Source organism: Pangasianodon hypophthalmus, chromosome 2, assembly GCF_027358585.1.
Source record: "Pangasianodon hypophthalmus isolate fPanHyp1 chromosome 2, fPanHyp1.pri, whole genome shotgun sequence".
NCBI lineage: Eukaryota > Metazoa > Chordata > Actinopteri > Siluriformes > Pangasiidae > Pangasianodon > Pangasianodon hypophthalmus.
The window spans coordinates 4,648,718-4,664,191 of NC_069711.1; the positions used below are offsets into that span (position 1 = coordinate 4,648,718).

The 15,474-nt window shown below is 37.1% G+C and overlaps 1 protein-coding gene and 1 non-coding gene across 3 annotated transcripts in view; both read left to right on the forward strand.

Annotated features, from left to right (window-relative positions):
* The first annotated feature begins 5,670 nt into the window (after positions 1-5,670).
* stk11ip (serine/threonine kinase 11 interacting protein) overlaps positions 5,671-15,474 on the forward strand; it is a 40,066-nt gene continuing 30,262 nt past the window's right edge. Inside the window, exons 1-9 of one of the 2 annotated variants that reach the window (XM_026945566.3) lie at positions 5,671-5,826; positions 6,470-6,550; positions 6,640-6,842; positions 7,839-7,913; positions 8,233-8,328; positions 8,414-8,521; positions 8,636-8,707; positions 8,818-8,947; positions 13,832-13,935. In XM_026945566.3, coding sequence (XP_026801367.2) covers positions 6,484-6,550; positions 6,640-6,842; positions 7,839-7,913; positions 8,233-8,328; positions 8,414-8,521; positions 8,636-8,707; positions 8,818-8,947; positions 13,832-13,935 — 855 coding nt within the window. In that variant the 5' untranslated portion in view covers positions 5,671-5,826; positions 6,470-6,483. Of the gene's footprint in view, positions 5,902-6,469; positions 6,551-6,639; positions 6,843-7,838; positions 7,914-8,232; positions 8,329-8,413; positions 8,522-8,635; positions 8,708-8,817; positions 8,948-13,831; positions 13,936-15,474 lie in introns of both variants that reach the window. The other variant, XM_026945567.3, reaches the window with a different exon arrangement.
* Positions 12,588-12,702, forward strand: LOC113545978 (U5 spliceosomal RNA). The gene has a single exon (XR_003404681.1). It is a non-coding gene; the product is annotated as a U5 spliceosomal RNA (small nuclear RNA).

Sequence of the window (15,474 nt, forward strand, 5' to 3'; positions counted from 1 at the left end):
CACGCGTGTAAGTTGTCTGGACATATGGTTGCCTCTTAATGTTGTGTCTGTGCCTGGACAGCAGCTCCTGCATGTACAGGCATGTGTAGAGCTCTGTTCCATTGTCAACCCGTACTTGATCCCACATGCCGTTGTTGATCAAGTCAAGTGGAGTTCATTGTCATTTCAACCGTAAACAGCCAGTTAGTACACAGTGAAACGAAACAACGTTTCTCTAGGACCAAGGTGCTACATAAGACAAACACAGAACAACACAGAACTACAAGGGACTACATACATTTATACATAAAGCGCACAAGTGCAAACATGTGCAGACAGCACAAGACAGTACAATGACTGGGATAGACAATGGGCGCAGTAAGTCCAGTGCAGCGCCGACCAGTACACAGTTCTATTAGAAAGGGAATCCAGTGAGAATAGTGTAAAGAGTACAAGAGTACAATATAAGTAGCTGAAATAGTGTAAACATAAGAGTAGCAGCCTATGTACAGTATAATAAATATTGTAGCAGCATAATGTAATGTTGATTATGATTTGTTGATTATGATTTAATGTAATATTTTGATCACTGCATCTCTTAAAGAAAATGTTGATTTAAAATAAAGTGTCAGTGCAATTAAAATGTTTAGAAAGTGAAAAACTGAAATAATCGAAGGCAGTGGTTCCCAATTCTGGTCCTGGAAGACCACAGCACAGGTGTCATATTTTGATGTCTCCCATTTTCAACACACCTGACTCAAATCATCACATCATCACGTACAGGCTCGATGACCTGATACATAGATAAAAGATATGTATTGGATATTAGATAGATAACCACTGAACTAAGGCACTCTAAGAAACAGAGTAAATGTGACTTGTATATACCTGTAAACATTCTGATAGATTGTTAAGTTGTTTTTAACAGGCGTGATGGCATGAGCAACTCTTTGGCTGCTGAAGCCATCTACTGCCACAACATGCATCACTCCAAACATCACCAGCTTCTCATTTTGGTCCAGGTGTGATTTATATCTCCCATGTATTCTGCATTGCAGGGGATTGGATTTAGATTGTGCACACCCTGATAAACCGGAAAAGAAATGGTTATAACAGCACTGACACTATCGTTCAGGAATAAACAGTAATATAATAAGGAAAAATAAACTTTATCTTAAAATTATTGGCCAACTGCACTGAATAACTTTGGTAAAGGCATTAACGACTGTGTAACGCCAACCTTATATCACAATTCATGATATGGACGATGAGCTTGGCGTAACACTTTTCCAACCTGAACTTCACCTGCACATATTCATTTTGATGTCAGGTAATATTTCATGAATTTGTGGGCAAAAGTTGGCCCCACCTGTTAAAAACCAATGGAGGAAATATTGGTGTATGTTTTCATGTTATTATAAATCACTAGTATCCGTTTTGATAGAATGTGTTATGATGTTACTGATATCTAATATTGTTACTTTGCAGCCTAATCAGGGTTTTCCTGGGTCAAAAAATACTCTTGCTTAGTAGCTTTCCTAAATGGTTGTCCAAATATGAAGTTAGTTGATTGCATACATGTTATTAACTCATTGTTAATCATAAAAAGATTACAATTGTATTAGTTATTTTAATCTGTAGCTTTTCAACCTCTCTATGTGGTCTCCACCTCCCTATCTCATGCAGGAGCTCTCTCCGTTCTGTTTCCGTTCCATCCAGTCAGTCACGCATGCAGTACTTTGAGCCTTGCAGTTAAGATGCACCGTTTAAGAGCAAATGCGAAAGAAATCTTAGTGATGAGAAAATATATCAATCAAATGTAATTAAATTTACTTTGGTGGGCTGAACGTTTGCTTTGGTGGCCGCCAAAAAAAGTCAATAAAGGAAAAACCCTACTCTCTCCAGGTATAAATAGGCCTAGGCTTAAATATTAACAATAAACATTACAAATAGAAATAAATTAATTTCACTGTAGAATTTTAAAGTAATTGTTGTTCAGAGTCACTGGATCTGTCAATATAACTGAACCAGTTGGTTATTTTAAGGGACATTTCAAATTGGTAAATAATCAACCCCATACAGATTAGTTCACAATGAGCTACTATTTGTTCAGAATAAAAATGAATAAAATTTACTTTAGAATTTTGTAGTAATTGCCATTCAAATTCACAAAGATCTGTCAATTTCAGTAGCGCCTATTTTAATTCATTATAAAATGGACATTTTAAATTGGTAGATGATTAAACCAACTCACATAAGTTTGCAAGAAATGCTCAGTAAATGATACTACTGAAATATTGAATAATTGTTTTTTTTTTAACTGGATTCTTAAATTGTTAAAAATTTAAATTTAATTTAGCAACATTGTTACTGTTTATAATAACCTATTAAATTTAGCAATGCCAATGCAATCACGATTTAAACAAGATATTTTCATATGATGGCCTATCAATTTGAAATGAGCATTCTGTAGTAGAATAAACTTCTCTTGGCTCAGTTTGATTCACTGATCTTTTAAACTTGACTTTTAAAGTCGAACTGTGCTAACTTTTTTAGGATAAAATTAATAAGTATAAGTAAGTTTGATAAGATATAAGTAAGTTTGATCATTGATCGAAGATTGGAAATGTCAATCTTATAATGGATTAAAAAGTGCCTCCTGGCACAATTACATTGACAAATCTTGTGACTTTGAAGAGCAATTATTTTACAGTTCTACAATAAAATTGTTTCTTCTTTATTATGAGCATTGGTCACTGTGAACTGATATTAGTGGGTTTGATCATCTACCAATTTGATATGTCCACTTTATAATGGATTAAATTGTGTCCCCTGGCTCAAGTGTATTGACAGATCTTGTGATTTTGAATAGCAATTGCTTTAAAATTCTACAGTAAAATTCATTAATCTGTATCGTGAGTATAGAGTAGCTGATTGTGAACAGATAGTGGGATTGACCATCTACCAATTTGAAATGTTTCTTTTACAATGCATCTAAATAGCTAAATTATGTTGGCAGATCCAGTGACTTTGAAGAGCAATTACTTTAAAATTCTACAGTACAATTACTTAATCTTTACTGTGAGCATAGAGTAGGCCACTGTGAATTGATATTAGTGGGTTTTAGATTTGAAATGTCTCTTCAGCAGTAAGATGAAGTAAAATATTAATATTTTGGTGTCAGAAACGTCCAACAATCTATACTTTTTAAAAATGTATTTATGATTAGAATAATAATAATAATAATAATAATAATAATAATAATAATAATAATAATAAAAATATAGTTTCTTAAAATAGTTTTACTACATTAATTTTTTATTTGGCTTAATAATTTATAGCGTCCCTTTAAACTTGATCGATTTTGCCTTTTTTTAATGTAAAGGATTATAAAAACGTTTAGCCTGTATACTCATAATTTCTGTGTTAGTTATGTTACTTATTTATTTAGAATGATCGTTTTGTAGAAAGTTATTTTGGTTTGATGTGTAGAAGCTCGTGAATGCTCGTTTTCAGCTTTCGGCGCTATTACTGCTAAGTGTCTAAAAGCCGCGCCCCCCAAAATTAACCGTGGTTTCAGAAAGAGTGGCTGGTTTAACCGCAGTTTTTTTCTAATAGTCTGCAAGGTTTTTCCGTCACTCGTCCCTCGGAAACATTTGTGTCTTCTTGTAACACCATTTCCACTGTGCTTTCTGCTTACATGTGTTTTCTCAGTTTGTAGCATTTTTCTACATGCAGCATACAGTAAGTGTTTTCAGACTGTCGAGCGTGTACTTTTGCAGCGCGTGGCGCTGTTTGTGAACTACCGTACATTTGTGCCAGTTTGATGCACCCCGTTTTCTGCATTTGCATGTGTTTTCTGCATTTTCAGTATTTGCATGTGTTCTCTGCATTTTCAGTATTTGCATGTGTTTTCTGCATTTTCTGCATTTGCATGTGTTTTCTGCATTTTCAGTATTTGCATGTTTTCTGCATTTTCAGTATTTGCACGTGTTTTCTGCATTTTCAGTATTTGCACGTGTTTTCTGCATTTTCAGTATTTGCATGTGTTTTCTGCATTTTCAGTATTTGCATGTGTTTTCTGCATTTTTAGTATTTGCATGTTTTCTGCATTTGCAGTATTTGCACGTGTTTTCTGCATTTGCAGTATTTGCGTGTGTTTTCTGCATTTTCAGTATTTGCGTGTGTTCTCTGCATTTTCAGTATTTGCACGTGTTTTCTGCATTTTCAGTACTTGCACGTGTTTTCTGCATTTTCAGTATTTGCATGTGTTTTCCGCATTTTCAGTATTTGCATGTGTTTTCTGCATTTTCAGTATTTGCATGTTTTCTGCATTTGCAGTATTTGCACGTGTTTTCTGCATTTTCAGTATTTGCACGTGTTTTCTGCATTTGCAGTATTTGCGTGTGTTTTCTGCATTTTCAGTATTTGCATGTGTTTTCTGCATTTTCAGTATTTGCACATGTTTTCTGCATTTTCAGTATTTGCATGTTTTCTGCATTTTCAGTATTTGCATGTGTTTTCTGCATTTTCAGTATTTGCATTTGTTTTCTGCATTTTCAGTATTTGCATGTGTTTTCTGCATTTTCAGTATTTGCACGTGTTTTCTGCATTTTCAGTATTTGCATGTTTTCTGCATTTTCAGTATTTGCACGTGTTTTCTGCATTTTCAGTATTTGCACGTGTTTTCTGCATTTTCAGTATTTGCACGTGTTCTCTGCATTTTCAGTATTTGCACGTGTTTTCTGCATTTTCAGTATTTGCACATGTTTTCTGCATTTTCAGTATTTGCACGTGTTTTCCGCATTTTCAGTATTTGCACGTGTTTTCTGCATTTTCAGTATTTGCATGTTTTCTGCATTTGCAGTATTTGCACGTGTTTTCTGCATTTGCAGTATTTGCATGTGTTTTCTGCATTTTCAGTATTTGCATGTGTTTTCTGCATTTTCAGTATTTGCACGTGTTTTCTGCATTTTCAGTATTTGCATGTGTTTTCTGCATTTTCAGTATTTGCATGTGTTTTCTGCATTTTCAGTATTTGCATGTTTTCTGCATTTGCAGTATTTGCACGTGTTTTCTGCATTTTCAGTATTTGCACGTGTTTTCTGCATTTGCAGTATTTGCGTGTGTTTTCTGCATTTTCAGTATTTGCATGTGTTTTCTGCATTTTCAGTATTTGCACATGTTTTCTGCATTTTCAGTATTTGCATGTTTTCTGCATTTTCAGTATTTGCACGTGTTTTCTGCATTTTCAGTATTTGCATGTGTTTTCTGCATTTTCAGTATTTGCATGTGTTTTCTGCATTTTCAGTATTTGCATTTGTTTTCTGCATTTTCAGTATTTGCACGTGTTTCCTGCATTTTCAGTATTTGCATGTGTTCTCTGCATTTTCAGTATTTGCAGCTCTGCGTTGCAGCGCGGTGGCCCTGTCAGCCGCCATACACAACTGTACAAAATCAGCTTTGATTAAAAATGGTATAAAATACTAAATTATAGCATCATCACTTTATCCTTTTGATATCTGAAAGGTGTGATTTTATATCGTGAGGTATATACTGGGTAAAACTGGAATATTAACATATTGACTGGTTACAGCTGACAACTAATTCTCACACTGAGCGTCAGTTGGCGTTTCGACATATGTCACCAGTTTGGGATGTCCAGGCCACCGTACGTTTATATGGCGTGTTGCTCACATGACAGGAAGCAGTAAGTGTCAAACAACGTATCAACAATGTGAAACTGGAGCGGAAAGTAGCGTAACTAGAGCAATGTTTCTCACATTGTAACGTTTCTCAATATTGATTTCGTTGTGTCCACAGATTGTGTCTTGGTTGACAAAGAAGGTAACCAGCGTTGTCTTTTAAGAAAAGGAACATAGACGAGCAAAGTTTGATTTGTTTGTGGAGGCAGTAAGCTAGGTAACGTGTCGTCTATAGAGAGCCGTATTTATTTATATTGTTGTATAAACATTGCATGGGATTTTAAATCAAAACGAAAATGTACACATTTTCAATTTAACCAGAAATGACAGGAATCTATTTTGTCTAACAAATAATTTTTTTAATACAGTGGTTTCATTAACGGTGCAGTCCCATCCATTAATTGACGTTTTTGTCTTGTTTACCTGATATTACGCGTTTATTTGTTAAAAGATACATAATTGATTTATCTCGTATTGTCAGTTAAATGGTTAGTTTAAAACTAAATGAAACAATATGTTTTAACAGACATTTGAAATACACTGGTCCAGATTGGCATAGTTAGAACTGGGTGTGTTGTGGTTTCGTATTGTAAGCATTGCAGGAAGCCGAAATCGAAGAAATGAAAAGACAGTTGATTTTTCCAAATCACAATTTTAAATTATTTCTTCTTGTACTGAGGAAAAACTGATCACCAACCTGATTGCATCATGTTCTCCATCTGTCATGTGAACCACATTTGGTTGATTGAGATGTGTATTTTCTCCACATTTGGTTTTAATGGCAGTTAAGTCCTTGAGGATGTCTGCTACCCAGGACAGTCAGTCCACGCTTGTGCACAGCCTTGCCACACTGTTGCGGAATAATGGTACTGTCCTCTTCCTTCCCTTGCACTGAACTCAATCTGTGTTTTGTCCATTGAGTGTTAAAAATTTTTTTTCTGTCTTTCATTCTTAGGTGAATTTGTGTTGGATGGCTCAAGCACTTTGACTCTGCAGGTGACTTGCTTGCAGCATCTGACACATCTCTTTGAACAGTACCTGATCTCACGCACACACCAGCACGGCTTCCTGGCATTGCCCTCACACCCAGCTGATACCACCTCACTACTCCAGGTGCAGTTTCTCTTCGACATGCTACAGAAGACCATCTCGCTCAAGGTATGGGATTAGTAAGCTTCCATGAACTTTTTTTTTTTTTTTTTTTTTTTTTTTTCTTACCACAGCAGCAAAGGAAGCTCTTCAGACAGGGTGTATAATCCATATATTGTATAAAAACCTTTAAAATTTTGTAAAATGTAAGGAATACTAATTAAAGTAATCTTTGTTACGCTTGTCATGAATAAATAGTAGTAATCACTTAAACTCCCCATTCATTTTTGGCTCGTGTCTTAAGACAGATTATTTTGGACTTTTGTGCTTTTAGAACCAAGTGCAACACCACCATCAGTGGTCGTAAGGAATATACGCAGTATGGTATGAAGAAGCCGGGCCGGGGCCGGGGCTGGGGCTAGCCAACACTGTAGATTCATGCAGCCAGGCAGTCACAATCATGTCAGGTGTTTACACAGAGCATTTTGCTGGAGGAGCTCTACATTTTAACACTGTAGTACACAGCTATGAGTTATCACTCAAAAACATGCAAAAGAATAGTTTTCTTTTTTTCCCCCAGTACAGAAGTAGGTCTGTAAATAATGTCAACTTTAATCTAATCTGGTCTGTCGGTGGAAAGTTCAGGAATAGAAGGCTTAAATAATGTTTGGCTTAAATAATGTTCATGTAATAATTATGTGTGGAGAACCATGACAGCTTTGTTTTAATGATTAAAATGGTCACCTGACCATCACATCCACTTGTGCTTTTTGAGCGTAAAGTTGCATTGCAAAATACATGCATAACACCAGATGTGTTAACACAAGTTCATCATGAGTGGGAGAGATGACTCTGTGTACATTTACAAAGAAATGACAATCATGTAGAGGATGTTTTGTAAATAAAGTTACATTTTGCAAAAAAAAAAAAAAAAAAGTGTAAAAGTTTCTTCTATGTATGGAGACCTTTGGGACTCCCTGCAGATTACATTGTGTTGAGATTTTAAAAGAACCTCTGCACAGAGTTGTTGTCAATGTTTCATTAATGTTCTGTGCTAAAACACAGCTTGTACATCCACCTGGGGCAAGACTGCAGTCCATTGTGAAAATTTTCCCCTTTAAGTCTCTCAAGCACTTAGAGGTGAGCTACCATTAGATGTCAGAATTTTTCATTAAAATACTTTGCACAATGTATTAACTGTATCATAGAAATGTCATGAAAATTGCATGCAAAGTAATGTAGTTTGCAAGTATTACAAGTAGTGAATGCTTGTATATTTTCTTTATATACCTTTCATAAATGTATTTTTGAAATGTGTAAATGATTAAAAATAAATGAAATTAGAGCAAAAATAATTCAAAAACCATTGTATTTTACATTCTAAATGAATGTGTGGTTTTATTTTATTTATATTTTCTTTCATGTACCACTAACTGGGCTACCTGGTGTGTGGGTCCAGCTGAAAAGAATTCCCCCTCACTGTCTGGAAGGGCTACGTGGTGTCTACTCTCAGTTGGAGGTCTTCATCTGCTCTAAAAGCCTCAACACTTTGGAGGTATCTGTTTCTGATATTAACATACAAATGATTGCTCTCATAGTCCAGATTTCTAAAGTGTACTGTACTTTACTTTGTGTTACAGGAGCTACTGTTACTCTGTGGAGGAGATCTCAGCACTGCTCTGCCTTGGATAGAACTTCACACTCTGAACTTCAGCTATAACTTTATTTCCTGTCTTGATGAATCCCTGGTAAGGAACAATGCTTCTCTACCTCATTGTAGGTACGAATTAAAATTATGAAGTTGTTTGATTTAGTGTTGGTTGTTCCTCTATGTTTCTGATTTTGCATTGAACAATTTTCAGAGTTTGTTGAATGTCCTGAAGTCACTGGATTTAAGCCATAACAAGATCCGGGAATGTGCCGAATTCCTGAAGGCAGGCTTCAGTTTTTGGTCTAGTTTTTAATCTGAGGTTCTGCATTGTATAATCTGTATTTTACATGGAGTGTGGTAACACTGTATAATATATGATATTGTTGTCTCCAGCCACTCTATGAGCTCGAACATCTCAATCTTGCCTACAACAACCTGCGGAGGGCACCAGAGTTCGGCCTGAACACTAGAGCAAGACTGGTCACTTTGGTTCTCAGACACAATGAACTGGAAAGCATTAATGGTGAGAGCACTGGAGAGGGTCATAAGTGAAATATAAAATAGATTTATGTTGAAACCAACACATAAAATTTTTGATGATCAGCAATAGCTGCAGTTATTTCCATGCATTTTACAGAGCCGGAGTTTTGTTAAATAACAAAAAATGGTCCAGATCATATTGTTCCTGTAACTATTCAAGGATTTAATATCAAGTTGGGCTGCATTGGTAGTCTGTATGTGGCCATGAAATATGATTTGGCCAGGCTTTCTGTTTGACTAATTGACAGCATGAATACTGTTTGACCTAGACTGGAACTGCGAAGTGAATACAGTGACAGAAAGAAGGTGTAGAAAGAAATTTCTTTTTAGCTTCATTCTAGCCTGATTAAGCCTGGAACTACAGAAAAATTGCCTTTTGGACCATTTAGCCATTTAGATTGGGTGTGACTAAATGGTCCAAAAGGCAATTTTCTGTAGTTTCAGCAATAGACCATGGTTTCACCGGAAATTTCACCAGACACCTTATTTTCCAAGAGATATGCAAGCACAAACATGAATAGCTCCCCCAGTGGCCAATTTAAGTAACATTGCATCAGATAGTTGTGAGTCTGTACCTGAACCAAGTATTCATGTGATCATAGCTCAGTGGCAACCTTGTCAAATGCCTGTTGAAATCTGTTGGCTGATGGTGGCCTTGTTTTTTTTTAGGTAATTATGTTATGATCAATAAGCCACTTACACATTAGCGCATACCACATTTCAGCTGAATTGGATTTGGGTTCATGTGAGAGAGTTATCTGACCTCAGCCCCAACTGTTTGGATGACCATGCCCCAAACTTTGCTAATCACCTTAGAATCTTTTTTGGTACATTGGTTTAAAATTTTTGTGTAATTTCATAAAGTTATTCCTGAAGTGCAACTGTTTGAGTAAGCCAGCTCAGCCCCATTTGGATTTATAGGCATATGGTGGCCATATTGCTTATAAATGTCAACGTTTATGATAATTGTTGAGTTTCACCCTCTCCTGAATATTTTGACACCAGATTTTTGACAATGCGACAAAAATCCTGGGATTAATTTGCAAAAGTAGGTTTTGCATATTATGCTTGTCCTGTATAATTCTTTCAAGTTTCATTTGGATGCATGCAAGCATTCGAGTTACAGCTCTTAGAATGCTAAGAGACTGCTCCACCTCATTAGAATTGCTTGATGTGGCAGCCATGCCATTGAGCTTCACACTCTCCTGAATAGTTTGACACCAAGTTTGTGAAGATTGATCAAAAATCTTAGGACTAGTTTGCAAAAGTAGGTTTTGCATGTTATTGAAATTAAAAAACAAAAAATACATCATAGTAAAAATTAATAGGTGGGGTCTAGCTGAATTCACCAGAAGCCAAGGAATAAGAGGCAAAAAGAATTTTGAGTGTACAACTTAGAGTTTTTTAGATGTAGGGCAAAATGCAACCATCATGCTGGTCCCTTTACTTCCCTGAGCAGCATTCTCCACTATCTGATAAAGTATAATATATATATATATATATATATATATATATATATATACATACACACACACACACACACACACACAGTCAGGTCCATAAATATTGGGACAGTGACACAGTTTTGGTAATTTTGCCTCTGTACACCACCACAGTGGATTTGAAATGAAGCAGTCAAGATGTGACTGAAGCGTAGACTTTAAGCTTTAATTCAAGGGGTTTAACAAAAATATTGCATTAACCATTTAGGAATTACAGCCATTTTTTACAGAGTTCCTCCATTTTCACAGGCTCAAAAGTAATGGGACAATTGACTGACAGTTTCATGGCCAGCTGTGGCCTGTTTCGTCCTTATATCATGATAAATTAAGGAGATAAAAGGTCTGGAGCTGATTCCAAGTGTTGAATTTGCATTTGGTAGCTGTTCATGGGAACTCTCAATATGCCGTCCAAAGAGGTGTTGATGCAAGTGAAGGAGGCCATCATTAGGCTGAAAAACCAAAACAGACATATCAGAGAGATAGCAGAAACTTTAGGAGGGCCAAATCAACAATTTGGTACATTCTTAAAAAGAAGGAATGCACTGGCGAGCTCAGCAACACCAAAAGGCCTGGGAGACCACAGACAACAACTAAAGTGGATGATTGCAGAATTCTTTTCTTATTGAAGAACAACCCCTTCACAACATCTAGCCAAGTCAGGAACACTCTGGAGGAGGTAGGCCTATCATTGTGAAAGTCTACAATCAAGAGCCACCTTCATGAATGTAAATACAGACGGTTTACCTCAAGATGCAAACCGCTGGTAACACTCAAGAACACAAAGGCCAGATTAGATTTTGCTAAAAAACCTCTAAAAAAAGCCTGACCAGTTCTGATGCAAGATTAACTTGTACCAGAATGATGGGAAGAGAAAAGTATGGAGAAGGAAAGGAAGGGCTCATGATCCAAAGCATACCACATCATCCGTCAAACATGTGGAGGCAGTGTTATGGCATGGGCATGTTTGGCTGCCAATGGAACTGGGTAACTGGGGTTTATTGATAATGTGACTGTTGATAGAAGTAGCAGGATGAATTCTGAAGTGTACAGAGCTATACTTTCTGCTCACATTCAGTCAAATGCTGCAAAACTGATAGGACAGCGCTTCACAGTACAGATGGATAACAACCCAAAACATACTGTGAAAGCAGCCCAAGAGCTTGGAAATTAACTGTTCTTAAATGGCCGAGTCAGTCACCTGACCTCAACCCAACTGAGCTGCTTTTCACTTACTGAAGACAAATCTGAAGGCAGAATGACCCACAAACAAGCAGCAGCTGAAGATGGCTGCAGTAAAGACCTGACAAATCATCTCAAGGGAGGAAACTCAGCATTTGGTGATGTCCATGGGGTCCAGACTTCAGGTAGTCATTGACTGCAAAGGATTTACCTCCAAGTAATAAAAATAATCCTAATATTTATGATTATATTAGTTTGTCCCATTACTTTTGAGCCTGTGAAAATGGAGGAACTCTGTAAAAAATGGTTGTAATTCCTAAATGGTTAATGCAATATTTTTGTTAAACCCCTTGAATTAAAGCTGAAAGTCTACTCTTCAGTCACATCTTGACTGCTTCATTTCAAATCCACTGTGGTGGTGTACAGAGGCAAAATTACCAAAACTGTGTCACTATCCCAATATTTATGGACCTGACTGTATGTGTATATATATATATATATATATATATATATATATATATATATATATATATATATATATATATGTTAGGCAGCAAGTGACCAGTCGGTTCTCGAAGTTGATGTGTTGTAAACAGGAAAAATGGGCAAGTGTAAGGATTAGAGAGACTTTGACAATGGCCAAATTGTGATGGCTTGATGACTGGGTCAGAGCATCTTTAAAATGGCAGGCCTTGTGGGGTGTTCCCAGTATGCAGTGGTTAGTACCTACCAAAAGTGGTCCAAGGAAGGACAACCGGTGAACTAGCGACAGAGTCATGGGCGCCCAAGGCTCACTGATGCTCATGGGGAGTGAAGGCTAGTCCATGAAATTACCTTGAAATTTGACCCATTGGCACTACGACGTCGGCACAAGCCACCTTACCCTGGGCCAGCTTTCTAGCTTTCCAAAAGCGTTTCGGAGGCCTGGGCCTTCTTGGTTTGTAGCTCAGTTTTCTCTTCATTCACACATGAATCTTTCACCTTTTACTAAAGATTTCTGTGGAGAGGAACAGTGATGAGTTCTACTTATGTTTGTGGGCTTGGCTGTTGCAAAGCTGGCTGTTTTATGGTTTGGCCTAAGAGATGGCCAGGGCTCTGTTGGGGATAGAGCCTAAGTGAGGGAATCAATGAATAAATAAATAAACAGCTAAGAGCCTTACTTTTTTTCACATCCCTGGCTGGCAATTCAACTGCTACCACCCATTGTCTACATTGGTCCCTTCTCTGGAAACACCACAAAGACCAGAATAATAGGAACAGCTAGAGTGAAGTAAGGGACAGAACCCCAGACCCACAGCCAGTTCCAACATGGCTTAAACAGTCAGTGACTGAGTGAAAGAAAGGGGGAAAGAATGGCTATCTCTATAAGTGATTGGGAACTAGTAATCTGGCTCAGGGTAAGGTACCTTGAGCACCCGCCTCCACCCTGATATCTTTTATAGCTCCTGCTGAAGAAAAATGGCAAAGTGCCTTATGGTTTAAAAAAAAAAAAAAAAAGAAACAGATGTAAATTGTAATTGGTTCAGTGCTGCTCAGTGGAAAAAGGAGGGGGCAAAATAGGTCTTAATGCAGTCTGCAGCCCATATCTGACTCTAAACAAATCCTACATCTATAGCTGCTGCTCTGCCTTTTTGCAACCCTTTTTGCAGGGTTGGAGCCAAAACTTGATGAAATGACTATGGGCACTATGTCTAATCAGAGTGCCACATTTCACAACTTTTTCCATACGGTTGTAGGGGCTGCCATACACTTCCAGCGTAGAATAATAACAAGAAGAAGGAGGAGGAAGATGAGAAGAAAGAGAAGGAGAAGAAGAAGAAAACTAACAAACACAATAGGTGTTTATACACACCTTCGGTGCTTGGTCCCTAATAAGAACACAAACAAAAACAAAGGGTTCCAGCACCATCGGTGCTTGACCCCTAATAAAGAAGAACAGAATGATGGCTCTGTCAAGCCCACACCAAAAAAATATAAAAATAATAAGCAGAAGAAGATTATGAAGAACAGTATGTTGGCTTTGTCAAGCCAACATAATAATAATAGTAATTATTATTATTATTATTATTATTATTATTACTATCATTATTATTATTATAATTATTTGATAGGAAGAGCAGTATGTTGGCTTTGTCAAGCCAACATAAAAAACTCTCAAATGACCATAACTGATGTTTTGACTGCAGGAGTGGAGCATTTATCTTCTCTTCAGTGTCTTGACCTGGCGTACAACCTGCTAATGGAGCACACTCAACTAGCTCCACTCTCCCTTCTGCATAATCTCAACATGGTGAGAAATCATTTGATTAGTCCGAGTAGTAGGATTGAATGTAATGTTTACTTACAGACTGTTGCTATGCTAGATGTACCTGGTGAAAAAGTATTGAATGTAGGGATAACTTAGATGTGCCTAAAATGAAGACTGTGTCTGTGTATACATACTGCACAGTGCTATGAAAAAGTATATGAGCAGTGCTTTCTGCTATTGTTGTGTATTTGTCACATTAAAGGGTTTCAGATCTTCATACAAAATGTAAAGTAAGCCAAGGATAACATGGGGAAACAAAAAAACATAGGTTTTAAATTATCTTCATTTGGTGAAGCAAAAAGGTTACGGAACACTTATTTCACCCATATGAAAAATTAATTGCCCCTTAAACTTAATAACTGATTATGCCACTTTTAGCAGCAACAACTGCAACCAAATGCTTCTTATAACTGGATATATCAGTCTTTCACATTGCAATGGAGGAATTTTGGCCCACTCTTCTTTTCAGAATTGCTTTAATTCAACCACTTTGGAGGGCTTTTGAGGTTTAACTGCCCATTTAAGTCCTGCCACAGCAACTCTGTGGGGTTGAAGTCAGGATTTTGAGGCCTGACCAGGCCACTCCAAAACCTTAATTTTGTTTCTTTTGAACAATTCAGAGGTTGACTTGCTCTTGTGCTTCGGAATGTTGTCTTGCTACTTAAACCAAATTTGCTTGAGCATCCGTTCATTGACCGATGACCAGATATTCTCTATCAGGATTTTCTGGTAGAGAGCAGAATTCATGATTTCTTTCAATTATGGAAAGTTGATCCTGAAGCAGCAGAGTATCCCCACATCATCACACTACCACCACCATGTTTGAGTGTTGATTTGAGTATGAAATTTGAGTATGATTTTCTTCTCAAGGAATGCTGTTTTAGCTTTATGCCAGATGTAATGGGACCCAGGTCTTCGTTCCACTTTTGACTCATCGGTCCATAGAACATTATCCCAAAAGTCCTGGGGTTCATCAAAGTGTTTTGAAACATGAGCCGAGCCTCTTGGTTAGCAGTAGTTTTCACCTCTCTCCTGTGGATACTATTTTTGCCCAATCCCAGGCTGGCCACTTGTGGGAAGATTCACCACTGTTTCAGGTTTTCTCCATTCGGAGATAATGGCTCTCACTGTGGTTTGCTGGAGTCCCAGAGCCTTAGAAATGGCTTTGTAATTTTTTGCAGAATGATATACAGTCAGGTCCATAAGTATTTGGACAGTAACACAATTTTTATAATTTTGTCTCTGTACACCACCACAGTGGATTTGAAATTAAGCAATCAAGATCTGATTGAAATGTAGACATTCAGCTTTAATTCAAGGTGTTAAACAAAAATATTGCATTAACCATTTAAGAATTACAGCCATTTTTTACAGAGTCCCTGCCTGTTTTTCGTCATTATTGTCGTCATGAAAAATTAAGGAGATAAAAGGTCTGAAGTTGATTCATGTTGAATTTGCATTTGATAGCTGTTCATGGGAACTCTCACTGTGCGGTCCAAAGAGGGGTTGATGCAAGTGAAG